Source organism: Notolepis coatsorum, assembly GCF_963971535.1.
Source record: "Notolepis coatsorum genome assembly, chromosome: 1".
NCBI lineage: Eukaryota > Metazoa > Chordata > Actinopteri > Aulopiformes > Paralepididae > Notolepis > Notolepis coatsorum.
This window is the reverse complement of record NC_140165.1, coordinates 234,479,838-234,494,113: the sequence shown is the minus strand read 5'-3', so window position 1 is coordinate 234,494,113 and position 14,276 is coordinate 234,479,838. Positions and strand designations below refer to the sequence as shown.

At 42.0% G+C, this 14,276-nt stretch overlaps 1 protein-coding gene across 1 annotated transcript in view; it reads right to left on the bottom strand.

Annotated features, from left to right (window-relative positions):
• Positions 1-13,803, bottom strand: part of zc3h4 (zinc finger CCCH-type containing 4) — a 39,930-nt gene extending 26,127 nt beyond the window's left edge. The window contains exons 1-3 of the mRNA XM_084309214.1: positions 13,519-13,803; positions 1,519-1,897; positions 1,293-1,406 (exon numbers count right to left, since the gene is read on the bottom strand). Coding sequence (XP_084165340.1) covers positions 1,293-1,406; positions 1,519-1,897; positions 13,519-13,598 — 573 coding nt within the window. The 5' untranslated portion in view covers positions 13,599-13,803. The remainder of the gene's footprint in view (positions 1-1,292; positions 1,407-1,518; positions 1,898-13,518) is intronic.
• Between the last annotated feature and the right edge of the window lie 473 nt (positions 13,804-14,276).

Sequence of the window (14,276 nt, the reverse complement as noted above, 5' to 3'; positions counted from 1 at the left end):
TCACAGTAGGAGGGTACTGAAGACTGTACTCTATAGTGTTTAGTATAGATACAGGTATGTTGTTGGGACTCACAGTAGGAGGGTACTGAGGACTGTACTCTATAGTGTTTAGTATAGATACAGGTATGTTGTTTGGACTCACAGTAGGAGGGTACTGAGGACTGTACTCTAGAGCTGCCGCGGTATTGATTATTTCCTTACCGCACAAATTTGCAAAATATTTCCTACCGCCGCGGTTATTACCGCATGCACACAAAAAATTTAAAAAAAAAGTTTGAATGCATTTTTTTTTTAGTAGTAGTCTACTCTTTATAGCATATAGCCTGCCTCTAGTCTAAATGTCTATTTTTAGAGGATGACTTTGCAGCATGAATATTGTTTGGGATTCGGCAAGCACGCATTAGTTATTGAAAGTGAAACACGGATTCGAAGTTTACCCTCTGGTCGTGCGCCGTTCACTCGGTGTCGCGGGCAGGGGTGGTTACCCCTAACCCCCCCGACCCTTTCTTATTATTATTACTATAAAGTTACTACTTTATAATAAAGGCATTCGTTTTGTGGCATTAACATTATATAGTTATACGTTCAATAACATCAGCGTATTTACCGGACAATAGCAAGGCAAGCAATACTCTATTCATATCTCAGTTCCTTTCTTTGCTCAGAGCGTGCCGAGTTGTCCCATTCTGCGGTCTGTTAATAAAGTTTTCAATCAGACAAGTGTATAGAACGAAGGGCTTTTATTATAACATTCGTTGCAGACAGTAAAATCATTATGTCTCGTTTAGTACTCCTTAGGAGCGATCGTAGTCCACTCCGGCGGAGAGTTAAAGCTAACGTTATTAGCCGTGTTGTGATGATCTGACATTCAGGAAGTAAAAACCTAATACTCGCTTGCCGTTGTAGCTGCATGACGCTACAACGTGTGACGCGACTCTCTTCTGACCAATCAGTGGTCTGCAATGTTTCACGTGACTTTTCTGGTACCCAATAGGGTCGCTTGGAACCTCGAGAGAGGAGTAGGGTATATCTGCAGAGCCGCAAGCCCAACGAGAGGAGGATAATTTATTATTATTATTATAAAAAACAGCGGTGACGCGGTATTCAGCCTACTCTGCGGTGGCCGTGATGTAACAGCGATACCGCGGTAATGCGGTAATCGCGGCAGCTCTACTGTACTCTATAGTGTTTAGTATAGATACAGGTATGTTGTTGGGACTCACAGTAGGAGGGTACTGAGGACTGTACTCTATAGTGTTTAGTATAGATACAGGTATGTTGTTGGGACTCACAGTAGGAGGGTACTGAGGACTGTACTCTCTATACTCTCTCTTCCTCTTCTCGCTGGGACTGTAGTCTGAATCATTACTGAAGTCTGTATGGTCGTCACTGGAGGACGCGTGGCGCTGGAACAGACAGAGAGAAGTTAATGAGAGATGGAGGGGAAGAGGCGGCCGAGAGCGTGGGGTGGGGGTGGGACTGGGAGAGGTAGGCGCAAACACACACACACACACTTACTTTGTGTTTAGACCTCCGTCTCTTCTTGGCCCTCTTCTTCTCCTTCTCTCTCTCCCTCTCTCTCTCTTTCTTCCTCTTCCTCTTGCGCCGGTGGGACTTCTCGTCGTCAGACGCGGTGCTGTTGTGGCGTTCCCTGCTGTGACGCGGCTTCTCGCCACCTTCTTCCACTGCTACTGCTGCTCCTGCTGCTCCTGCTGCTGCTTCTCCTCCTCCTCCTGTTTCACCACCTCCTCCTCCTTCTCCTTCTTCTTCATCTCCCTCTCCTCCTCCTCCTCCTCCACCACCACCTGATACGGCTGCACCCGTGCCCACCTCCTCCTCCTCGATCTCCCCCCCATCGTCCTCCAGCTCGCCCTCCTCCAACTCTCCATCCTCTCTTCTGTAGGGGGAGATGGGATACGTCAGTAAACGATACGACCACATACTGAGCCAGTGGAGTTCTGGGTCATATTCACTGAGGGTCGGAAAGAGCAGTCACTGGGCCGCTCTGTTCCATTACCAGATACAGCTATGGGGATAGGCCTGGGATTCAAAAGCAGTCCATGTTCATTGATCAGCCATGAGCCTCTCTCTCCAGGAAGCAATACAGAGGCGTGCATTTATTAATATCGGTCAGTACGTGATTTGTTTAAATCCAACACCCACGGCCCACTCTGATTTGGAGATGACGTTTTTTCTTCTTAACCTGTAGCCCTATTTTCAGAAAATCCGCCTAAAATACATACCTAAGTAAATGGAAGGTTGCTCCACTTCTACAAGGTCAATTAGCATGTTCTTAATATCTAGGAACATCTAGGGACCTGGGGGTATGTATTCCCAGTGTCAGAAATATTGTGTCTGTTACTAGGCTTGAGTAAATTGTGAGAATATAAATTATGATTTTGTTTTGCATCTTTGCCGGTGAATAACACCATGGAAACATTGAGGTGCTTCTGATTTCGCTCACTGAGCTCATTCAGCACATTCTTGAGATCAAGTGTACAAAAAATCTAACCAAATGAATAAAGGGAAGATGATTAAACAGAAGGATTTGTAGATAGTCAGGGGAGGGAACTAACTTTTTGGCTTACCAGCCAACTGGCGAGTATATGATTTTGTTTACCAGCCAAACTGATTTTTTACCAGCCATAAATAAATCGCTAATTGTGATAATTACTTCTTTGTATGTTTTTTTTTTTTTTTTGGGCGTTTTTATTGCTTTATTTCTACTGGGCAGTCCAGTAGAGAGAGACAGAGGAGGAATGGGAGACAGAGTGGGGGGAAGACATTCGGCAAATAACGACGGGTTCGGGAGTCGAACCCGGGTCGGCCGTGTCGCGGCTGAGCGCGCTATGTGGTTCGCCACTGGGGCGCCCCACTTCTTTGTATGTCTTCGTCTAAATTGATTTTCAATCATAGTAATAATCACACCGTGTCTCTACTCTTTAAAATATTTATTACCATAAAAACATTAATAAGTGTCTCTACTCTTCACAATATTAGCATAAAACATATATTAATCACACCGTCTCTACTCTTCAAAATATTAGGATATCACATATTAACGTGAAAGAGGGAACTATTCTGAACTGGGTTGGGCTGAACTGGGCAGTGAAAGATGCTGGGTTGGGCAGGGAATGTTGGGCTGGTCTAGGTTGGACTGGGTTGGGCTGGACTGGGCTGGGCAGTGAAAGAACCAAGCATTTCACTGTAATGTAATAGCTAAATAAAACTTGAACTTGACTTGTTACATTTGCACTCTGGTTGGATGCCAAACGTATTCTGGTTGTACTGTACTTGTGCTGTATGATGACAATACATTGGAATCGAATCTCATGTCAACACTAGGGGTTCAGCAGGTGTATTCTGAATGACAAGTATGACACCATCACCGTTGTGAAGGGCATATGGGCGAGTGGTAATATGGGGGGAAATAATAATTCCGTAATAATAAAATGTCACTCGGCTGCATTTAAGCAAAGCCGCTCAGTATAGTCCACTATGTTGAACGCGCGTTATGGTAGCTTGTTACATGCTAGGTAGCTAGCCGGCTAATGCTGGTTGACTTGAGTGAGCCTCACGCCCACTTGTCATTCTCATCCGACTCGAAGGAGACGCGTCGCATGCTGTTGTTCGCCCCCATGTCAGACAGACCGCACTTATATCCGAAAGCAACGACTCTACATGCAATTATTTTCATCCACGATGTGTTTTTGTCTAAGTTTGTCTACGTTGTCAAGCCGGTGACAGGAGTCTGTAGGTCCGCGCGCAGTGATCTGTCAGTTACAGTGGGTGACAATATTGTCACAAGGAAAGATGAAATTACCTACCTGGGTTCCATCCTAGAGGCAAATCTTTCCTGTGACAAAATGGCATCCAATGTAATAAAAAAAAGTCAACCAACGAACTCGATTCTTGTACCGGATCTCCTCTCTGGTAAACAAGAATACCCTGAAGACTCTGGCAGGAGCACTCATTCAAGGGTACTACGACTATGCTTGCACCTCATGGTACCAAAGCACCTCAAAGGCGCTAAAAACAAGATTACAAACATCACAAAACAAACTGGTCAGACTTCTACTTGACCTTACCCCTAGAACCCACCTCACCCCTGCCCACTTTGACAACCTAGGATGGCTTAGAGTAGACAACAGAGTACAGCAACTTGCAATGGGCCTGGTCTACAAGATACACTATACGACTAAGATACCCATGTACATGTCAAAATACTTCCCAAAGGTCAGTGAATACCACGACCACAACACCAGAGGAAGCTCAACAAATCATGTTAAACCCAGATTCGGCTCAAACAAGGGACTAAACACGTTTCGCAATTATGCCACATCAATGTGGAACGCCCTACCCAAAGCTGTAAAGGAATGTGAATCCCTACCCACATTCAAAACCGCTCTTAAAGAGCACCTACGGGAGGCTGCAATTAGAAACTGGCCACCGTAAATGTCCAAACCCCCCACCCCCTCCTAATAGACAGTCTCCTCCCCACCGCATGTATATATTCTCTCCCCGCCGTATGTATATTTCTCTCCCACCCACCCACCCCCTCCTAATGTACAGTCCCCTCCCCATCATATGTATATACTCTGTCAGGATCTATGGGTAACAGTACTGTATATTTGAATATCGTATATGTCACAAATGTAACAGTACTAAATACCTGTATGTCCCTATGCCATAAATGTCATGTATGTTGAGTATGTCATAAATGTCTATATGAATTGAAAATGGGGGACCCTGATGTAAACAAGACAAACGTCTTTCTCTGGTCTGCATCCCCTTAACAATTGTGTGTATTGAGCCGTACTGTATTGTACCCATTCTGCAATCTGTTAAATAAAGTTTTCATTCATTCATTCATCCACTTCCCCTAGATGGGCGGCATCTTCTAGAAAACAAGTGTTCATTGGAGGAGCTTAGAGCGCAACAATGATGTTCATTGGTTATGGATTATTATCATAAGGGGAGAGTCAGAGTTCGGGTTGTGCCAGTGAGCGAATCAGCAGATTGCAGAATGATTTTTTTTGTTTCGTTTACTACTCGCCAGTGTGGCGAGTGTTCTTCATGAATCACTCGCCAAACATAAAGAATACTCGCATTTGGCGAGTCAAATGGCCTAATTTCCTCCCCTGGATACAGTACTGAATTCTCCCATCCGGACCAATGCAATTTGAAATATTATTATAGAATATAGAATAGCAGGCTTATAAATTACCTTATTATAGCCAATTTGCACATTTATGGATTGTGCCAAATCTTATATTTCAAATGCCCGAGTTCAATTTGGATTTAGTATAACCAGGCGTGCATAAAAAACAGATAATGAAATCTACTGTATGTACAGTAGCTTTTTTATTTTTGCCAGGGTGGGACCATTTTGAAACTAATTTCAAATCTAATTGTTGCTACATGCTAAAAATAGGGAAGAGAAACTAACTGAGCTTGAATATATACCAATAACGTTAAGTTTTGTGGTTTATTATCCCGAGTAATAAGATATATTAAAAAAATTCATACAGAACTAATTTGCTTGAACCATCAGAGGCCTTTGGGAAGTGTCATTCGGAAAAAATCCAGCGCTCATCGAAAGCTCTGTGTCCTCTACAAAATGGCCGCAAAAAAACTACAATTCCCAACGTTCAAATTTTCCAAAATGGTCAACTTTCGCGAACTAAACACCCAAAGGAAAACGAAAATCTATCCAATAACACTTTAACCTATTGGTAAACTAACGTATTGATGATAATATACATTATAACTGATGTTGTGACATGGTTATGATGTTTATACTTTAATACGTTTGAAAAATAAAAACGATAATTTTTTGGAGATTGATTTATGACAAAAAAAATGTGCAGTCCTCAAAAATGAAAACTAAAATAGCCACTTTTGGGGGCGCAGGTTAAGAGGTTTAAGTGTTATTAGTGAGATTTTAGTTTATGGAATGTGTTTATAATTTAGCTAATATCCGCCATTTTGAAGTAGCGAAACATCGCCAGTTGTATTCATGAGCATAGGGCATCCAGAGCTCTCAATGAGCGTTGAAATTTAGAAAAAACTACAGTACCCAGACGATTCTAGCTTCCTGCAAGCAATGACTTGTGTATGATTTTCTTTTTATATTTCTCTTATTTCTCGGGATTCTCTACCACAAAACTGAACGTTATTGGCATAGATTGGAGAGCAGTTAGTGTGTCTACCTTCTGTGAACATTTAGCAACAATCCGCGTTGCAAACGGATTCAAAATGGCGGAGCCATATCCATTATTAGAATGAAACTGTACATACAGTAGATTTCATTCACGGTTCTTCAGTGCACGCCTGGAGATACTAAATCCAAATTGAACTCTGCCATTTGAAAGAGATTTGGCCCGATCCATAGATGTGCGAGTTGGCTATAATAAGGTAATTTATAGGCCTGGTATTCTATAATAATATTTCAAATTACATGTGTCCAGATGGAAGAATTCAGTACTGTATCTACAAAACCTTCTGTTTAATCATCTTCCCTTTATTCATTTGCTTAGATCTTTTTGTACACGTGATCTCAAGAAGGTGCTGAATGAGCTCAGTGGCAGTTGGTCATTTTTAGCATGGAGTTATTCACTGTCAAAGATGCAAAGAAAAATCATAATTCATATTCTCCTTTGTTTCATCACAATTTACTCAAGCCTAGTAACAGACACAATATTTCTGACACTGGGAATACATTCCATGATATCCATAGATGTCCCTAGATACCAAGAACATGCAAATGGTCCTTGTAGAAGTGGAGCAATCTTCCATTTTAGGCAGATTTTCAGAAAATAGGGCTTAACAGGTTATGGTGCATTTTGCTCTTTTTTAACACTTCATAATTCATAATTTACCATCCCTAGCCAGCTCTATTTGTCTATGGAGAAGTTCCCCTTCTTTGCAGGGCTATAACTTTTTAAATTGTATTGCTAAATTGACATTATTATGGCCCATTCAATGTCCTATATCTATTGTTCAGGGTGTAGCAACGTTATACTTTTTTATTCACATATTCATACTAAAATACGGTCTAAAGTATAAGTATGTTTTTATCGTTTTCTGCAGCTTTCTCCAGAACTTGATTTATAGCCCTAAATGCATTATATTGATGATCAAATACAGTTTGATAGCGATCGGTGCCAGATAAAAAATTTCAAATAGACGTGCTTCTAGAAGTTACTACTTATCATCTGATGTTGACCGGATGGGCGGGGGGTCGTTTATAATTCCGTGGGCAACGTTATATCATTCATCTAGTGTGGGTGATATGATCATTAGAGCAGTTAGTATAGAGGACATTAGAATAACGCTGAAACTCACCGTAGCTTCCTCGCGCCGTTGGCAGATGAGCGTGGAACAGAATTTTTTCTATTATGGGATGGAGAAATACCCGATCCATTTCCAGGTTGTATAATAGTATATACGTCCAAATCATGTTGTTCATCGAGTTACTGGCAACGGATCGCTATGTATTGTGTCGAGCTCGAGTCCCGGGACCTATAGCGAGTGATCGGACCGAATTGAAATGAGCACCAGCTTCTACATCCTGTTTCTCCCCTGGGCGATCGGCCACCAGATGGCGCTCTTGAACCGTTAGAGAGTTGAGTGGAGCTCAGCAGTATATCTCAGGTCCCCGGGGGAGAAATATGATTTCGATCACAGATTTTTGAAATATTGATATCAAAGACGTGTTACGGCGTCTTCGGCAGAATGAGCATGGCGGGGAAAGACGAGTTTCGGCGTCTCCGGCGATTAAAGTGTTAACCTTATTCCTGACGTGAGGTCATCGGGCTGAGCTTATCAGGGGCCAATACAGAACAACAGAACACGTTGGTAAGTTTATGTCCAATTATCCCATTTCCTCATCACAACAGGGTTAAGGTTGAAAATCGGCAGAGTGGCCCTTTAAATTATGGTTTCAATGACTTCACAGAAAGGGTGGTGAAAATATGTGTGAATACTGTTTGTTTGGCAGTAGGGGGTTCTAAGGATCATTCAGTCAGCCGTGTTTACACAGGACCGTTTCACACAGCTGTTCGCGTGTCTAACCGCCACTGGTCAAACATTAAGCGCAGAGACACACAACTACCACCATATATGCCTCATGTGGCCATACAAAAACCAGTTCCATCTGTAGTCAATCAATAAGTCTAGAATAGTTTCCGAATGTCGAACCACAACATTGTCCAGTACTGACGAAACCTACTTGTTACTCGAGTGCTTCAGGGACAGACTGCACAGCAGGGAGTAAATAATGTGCTGTTTACTGTGGCCAAGCTAAGGCAATGGATTCATAAGAAGCAATGTGAGCAAAATCACAGGATCCTAATTGACGTGGATCACATGTAAGCCAAGAGCATCTGGCAGACGGGGGACTGTGGGGATTGGGTAGTTCCATTACTGTGTGTACAGATAGGGAAGGGGGGGAGGGGGCGCAATAAGAAGAGGGAAGGTGTGGCTTAACTTAAGCAAACATGACATCATTACAACAAGCTCATCAGATGGAATAGAAAATGACTGAATAGGCCAGGCATTTGATAAGATACGATATAAGACAGTCTATTCATATTATTTGATCGCAGACATCTTGGTCGTAAACATGTTATTGTAACCAAATAGCAGGTGATTATCATTAGATGACAACGTGGCTAATGAGCTGTGACATTGCGACACACTTAATGGCAAAACACATCATAAAGATGCTATTGCCACAGTGGGCGTAGTTACTGTTTTGTCTGCGCTTTTCCATTGACAGGAGATAAGAGGTGAAGCTTAACCCTTTCACTACCACACGACCAAATTGTTAACCCTTTCACTGCGACAATACAGGTTAACCCTTTCACAACCACCCTACAGAAGGTTAACCTTTCACTACCACACTACAGACGGTTAACAGTCTGTAGTGTGGTAGTGAAAGGGTTAAGTGAAACAATTTGCAGTAGATCTCAGTGCAGGTCTCTATAATAGGCGGGGCAAATACAAAAGTATTCTAAAATTATGTGAAGGACTAGGTCCTAGCCTTCTAAACACAGGCATATCACTAAAATAGGCTTACAACTGCAATCTGAAAGGGAAAAAAAGGATGTCAGTTGATGTGAACGGTCTTCCCGTCAACATTGTTTTAGAATAGCATATTGGCCTAAAACACCTGCTCTACCGGAATAATACAGGCAAATCGGGCAAGGCTGAGAATCTTGGGGCGGTGACAATTACGATTCCGTTACTGTATTTGATTATTCAAACAGACTGGTTTTGTAACCCAAGCAGAACACACAATAGTAACCTGGTAGGTACGTGGTAGGCCTGCTGGTGGCGACGGGGAAACTGCTGCGATTTTAATTTCACTAGTTTCTACACCACATCCTGAAACAGACTTCCTTCGTAACAACTATCTCATCAAGAGTCGTCTCTCAGACAGAATCTGCAGAGGAAAGACAACCAGGGTCGGTATTCACAAACCTTCCTGGCACCAAATGTTTTTGTCAAGTGGTGATATTCTGAACAAATTCTCAAAATGATGGATGTCTTCTCAGAATTTCCCCTCAACGATCAAGGTGATTTATTCTTCCCACTAAAGATAAGAGTTATTCACAGAGCATTTTAGTACTTAAGGAGGAGAGCTGTTCTTGGTGAACTTTCATGGAGCTTAGGATTGTTCTGAAGGAGCAGGCAGAGCCACAGGAACTATTCCTCTAATATTGAATGACTTAAGTGTTACAGACTAGATTATGCGAAAACTGCCCAACGTTTGGGCTTGGTATGAATCTTGTTAAGAGGGCCTTACATAATCTACTAAAGGGAGAAATGCCATCACGCATAAGGTGATCACAACCTCAAGATATTTGGCAACCGGCAATAGAGACCTTTACTGTTGGTAAACAATGACGGCATTTTGGGATGTGTGCACAATTCGTTTTCACATTAGTCTCCAGGGAGTCTGGAAGAAACCCTCACATTGTTACTGTCACCTAGTCACCAGAATGTTCCTAGACTCCCTCCCCAAAAGATGCCTGCACAATTTGGAAACAGGAGCAGAGTTTTGCCAACAAGATGACAAAAAAGGGTCTCGCCTCCATCTACCACTGCAGCAGTTGGTGATTTAGGTTCAGTCAACCTTCCACTGGTGGAGGCAATACACACTTTTAACTGCTCTTTCATAGCCCCCCATTATGAACAAAACAGGTGTTCCCAGTGTTGGGATAATGTGTTGCATGGTCTAATACCAGTATGCGGCCTAGGGGCTTGTATGCTTTCTACAACGCAGTTCGGCGATTTGCTAATCTGATTGGCCAGGTCATTTCTGGTCATGTGACGCGTACGCCCAATCGTGGGACCGCAAGTGTCTACACTGGTTAAGCTTAGGCGCTCTTTCGAAGTTGGTTAAGGTTAGAGTTTGTCTTAGAGCATGGCGATAGAACGCCTGGCCTTCTTTCGACGGTTAAGCTTAGGCACTCTTTCGGAGTTGGTTAAGGTTAGAGTTTTTGTCTTAGAGCATGGCGATAGAACGCCAGGTGCTTTGCAGGCTGTTCGACACGGAAATGGGCAAAGACACAGCTCGTCACGCTATTGGGCGCACATGTCACATGACCAGAAACGTGGTCAGTGGCCAATCAGATTCGTAAATCGCCGAACTGCGTTGTAGAAAGCATACACGCGGCCTAGGGTTATGCGGGTTAGCCATGACTCAAAACTGAACATTGCTATTTAGGTGTTAAAAAATAGCCCCAGGTGTTTTGTTAAGGGCTATAGGTTGCTGGTTGACATTAGCAAGTTAAAATAGACAAATTTGCAAAGTTATCAATCTCAGTATTACTTTCTACTTTTTCCTCTACTTATACCTCCATCAACCAATGACAGTGACTGAAAACAAACATCACACCTTTTTACCCATTTCTTTCTCTGTGTTGCTCTGAACTCTTTCATAAATCACTGTTAAGTGAAAACTCAAATGTCTAGGCAAGTTAGTTAGTCTGAATGTTTGTTAATCAAGGATTTACAAAATATTTTGTACTCACTCACTTTGGTACTAAATCCACTAAGGGTGAGCACAGCTAGGATTTGATTAATTCCAGTTCTGTTATCGATTCTGCTAATCAATTTGATTCTTTATTGATCGATTTCACTATTGCTTATTGGGACGTGACATTCTCTAGGACTGATTTCAGGAATCGATGACTCAGAGCTTAATCATTCCATCGATTATGGATTTAAGAATTTCAATGCGAAAAAGCAATTAGCCTATTCCAGTTCAGCTATTTTAACGAAGTATCGTTTTTCCAAAACAGTTTCTTTCTGAAACAGTCATCTTTTCGCTTTCCAAAACATGCTCTCCTTGTCAAGTGTCCAAAATAGATTGATACCTAGTAGTACCTGCCCTCGAACCAAACAAACTCAGGAATGTTGCCTAGCTTGCCAAGTCCCCTCGCAAACTCAGTATTAGTGCAGTCCAATAGTGCACCTACTGGTCTGTCCTTCACTAGACACAAGGAATCCTTTCATTATAAAGTGGAGAGCTTTCTGTCACTGCATGGGGGGCTATATGGAACGAAGCCGCTGTGGGAGGGGAGCGGCTGGGACTCACTATGGGAACAAAGACTCTACTGACACAGCTGACTGCTGGCCTCTCTCTAGCCTGTTGGGGTGCCACACACACACACCCTATGGACCTACACCGTGCCAACCTGAACCTACGCGTGTGCCACACTCCAATGACCAAACAAACTCTAACCACACTTAATTGAGCATTCTAATCTCAGGTGTAGAGATTAAATAGGACACTTATGTGACACTTGTGTGAATGGAAGTTAGGAAGTCATGCACCCCAAACCTTGACAAAACACTTGTAATGATCATTTTGTATGCACTAACACAACAGATTACTTTCAAGGGGCCTGTATCAACACAACCTATAGAAGTAACTTCTGTGAGCCACCCTTCAAAAATATGATCATGCCAAGTTGAGGGGTAATAAAAATGACTCTACGTACCTTGGACACACCCTACTAAGAATCAACAGTTAAAGTAGGCAACTCTCAAGAACAAATAATTTTGTCTATTACCAAGTACAACTGTGCCAATATTTACCGTGCATTATGCTACAATACAAACTGAAAGGATGAGCCATTAATTATTAAAGCTACAAGCAAAGGGCCATTATTAAAATGATGGGGAATACTTACTGTGAGAGGGTTTCTTCACATTTTGCATTCAAAACCATTGTGAAAAGGGTTTCCCCTAAATTCTAGGGACACACAAGAGGGCTTATGGGGACTTGAAGTGGGGTCAACTGTTAAGAGAAGGGGAACATTGAAGAATTTTCCAAAACGGGGACATCAGAAAGGGAAACTTTGTGTTTTGACTTTAAAAGCACTTCTGGGATGCTTTGCAAACGTTTGCTTTTAACACATTTCGGGGACTTTGGTGGGGGTTTTGGGCAAGTCAGTGGAAAAAAAATGGGCACAACTGTGAATTGAAAGACATTTTCAATTGAATAACGTTTTAAGCGAAGTTATGGCCTTAAAACTTGATTTGGTTAGATCATTTTCAACGCCAATAATTCAATGTATGATGTAGCTAACGGTAAGGTTAAATTGCACATTGATTGCGGCCAAAAATGCTGAAAGGTTATGATTTGACCAACGTTACTTAGCTAACGTTAAGGTTCCACTCCGTACTGAACTAGCTATGAGCGCTAACTAGCTGTGGCCTAGCTACGTCTGAACGGGTTGTGGGCATTTGTTGCTAACGTTACTTACCACTCACCGTTCGCTAAATGACAGTATTAAAGTTGATCTAAATATGTCGATTGGACTTAATTCGCTTGAACGGGCTATAAATCCGACAAGTGTCCGTAAATTAGTTTAGCTAACTTTATATTAGCATAGCTTGTCTCTTTTGCAAATGGTCCAGTTGTTTGCTATTAGCCAACGAGCTAAACTGGCTAAGTTAGCTAGCTGGACAATATGTTCGCAGTCAGTTGCCAATTACTGAAATGTCGCACATGTGCCATAATCACCTGGTTATTAACGTTACCTTCACCAATGTGCCATAATCACTGTGTTATTAACGTTACCTCCACCAAGGTGATTAAAGTAGCTAACGCTCACATGGAGCTGGTTAGCTGCTGGGTAACAATGGGCGAGCAGCTAACTGGTGGCGCTGTATTAGTTCAATTGGCGAATTATGTTGATGAAACTTTGCTTGTTTGTCTTGTTTTCTTCGGACAAGTTCACCCGCTTCGATTGACCGCGGATTAAAGTAAAGTGAATAAAAAGACAGGGAATGTCGTCCCATGTTCTATTTGACCTCCCAGTTTGCGTTGTTGCGTTTCAACATGGCGCTCGTTACCTCTGTTACTTGTTTCCAAGAAAAAGGCGTTTAATCCCTTTGAAAGAAAAAAAAATGAAAAAGGAAACCCAGGCTTTTTTGTCTTAAAAAGCACAGGAGAAATCAATGAGTTTCATTTTAAGTATGATTGTAGAATTACTCGACCTTTCGTCAGTGAGAAGACTGTTGTGTTCGTGGTTGTTGGTTGGGGAGTTTGGATGGACAGTCATGCTTTCCACAGCCATTTCCTCTAGCTAACGTACATTGAGGTGCAAAAAATTACAACTCGACCACTGGATTCTACTGGCTTATGCGTCACTTCACTTGGATCTACTGGCTATTTGGCTTAAGGAAGAGTTTCAGTTCATCATAGCCGCCAATTCCCAACTAACAGTTGTAAGAGAAATATGATGAAATTGGGTCCTGACGTTCTCCGTCCTACAGTAGCGATGTGAAATGAAGACTATTGACTTAAAATGGCTGACCGTCTTCTCCAAAGAGAAAAGGCGGATTTCTCCGAGAGTGACGTCATAACGCACGACGTTCTCGTACGCTGACGGAAATGATCGAGACCATCTTATTGACGTTTGTTGGAACGTTCTTTGTTGACTTTTGTTCTTCTGCGATCATTAAACCAACAACTTTATGTATAAAACGTATTTCCCCCCTTTCTTTTGATAATTAAAAAAGCTTTTCATTCACAGATTTTGAAATGATGGAAACAAGGACCATAGGCATTCTCGAAGTCAACTTCCTGTCTTTTTAACTTTCTGTCTAAGTGCATGTCTATGGCTTGGGGCGAAACATGCACTTAGAATCACCAGAAAGGCTTTCGAAATAGTGAAATGCCATGTTGACATCAATATTTTCAAAACAAATGATGTGAAAAGGTTATGAAATGAACAAGAATGTGATAAAAAATA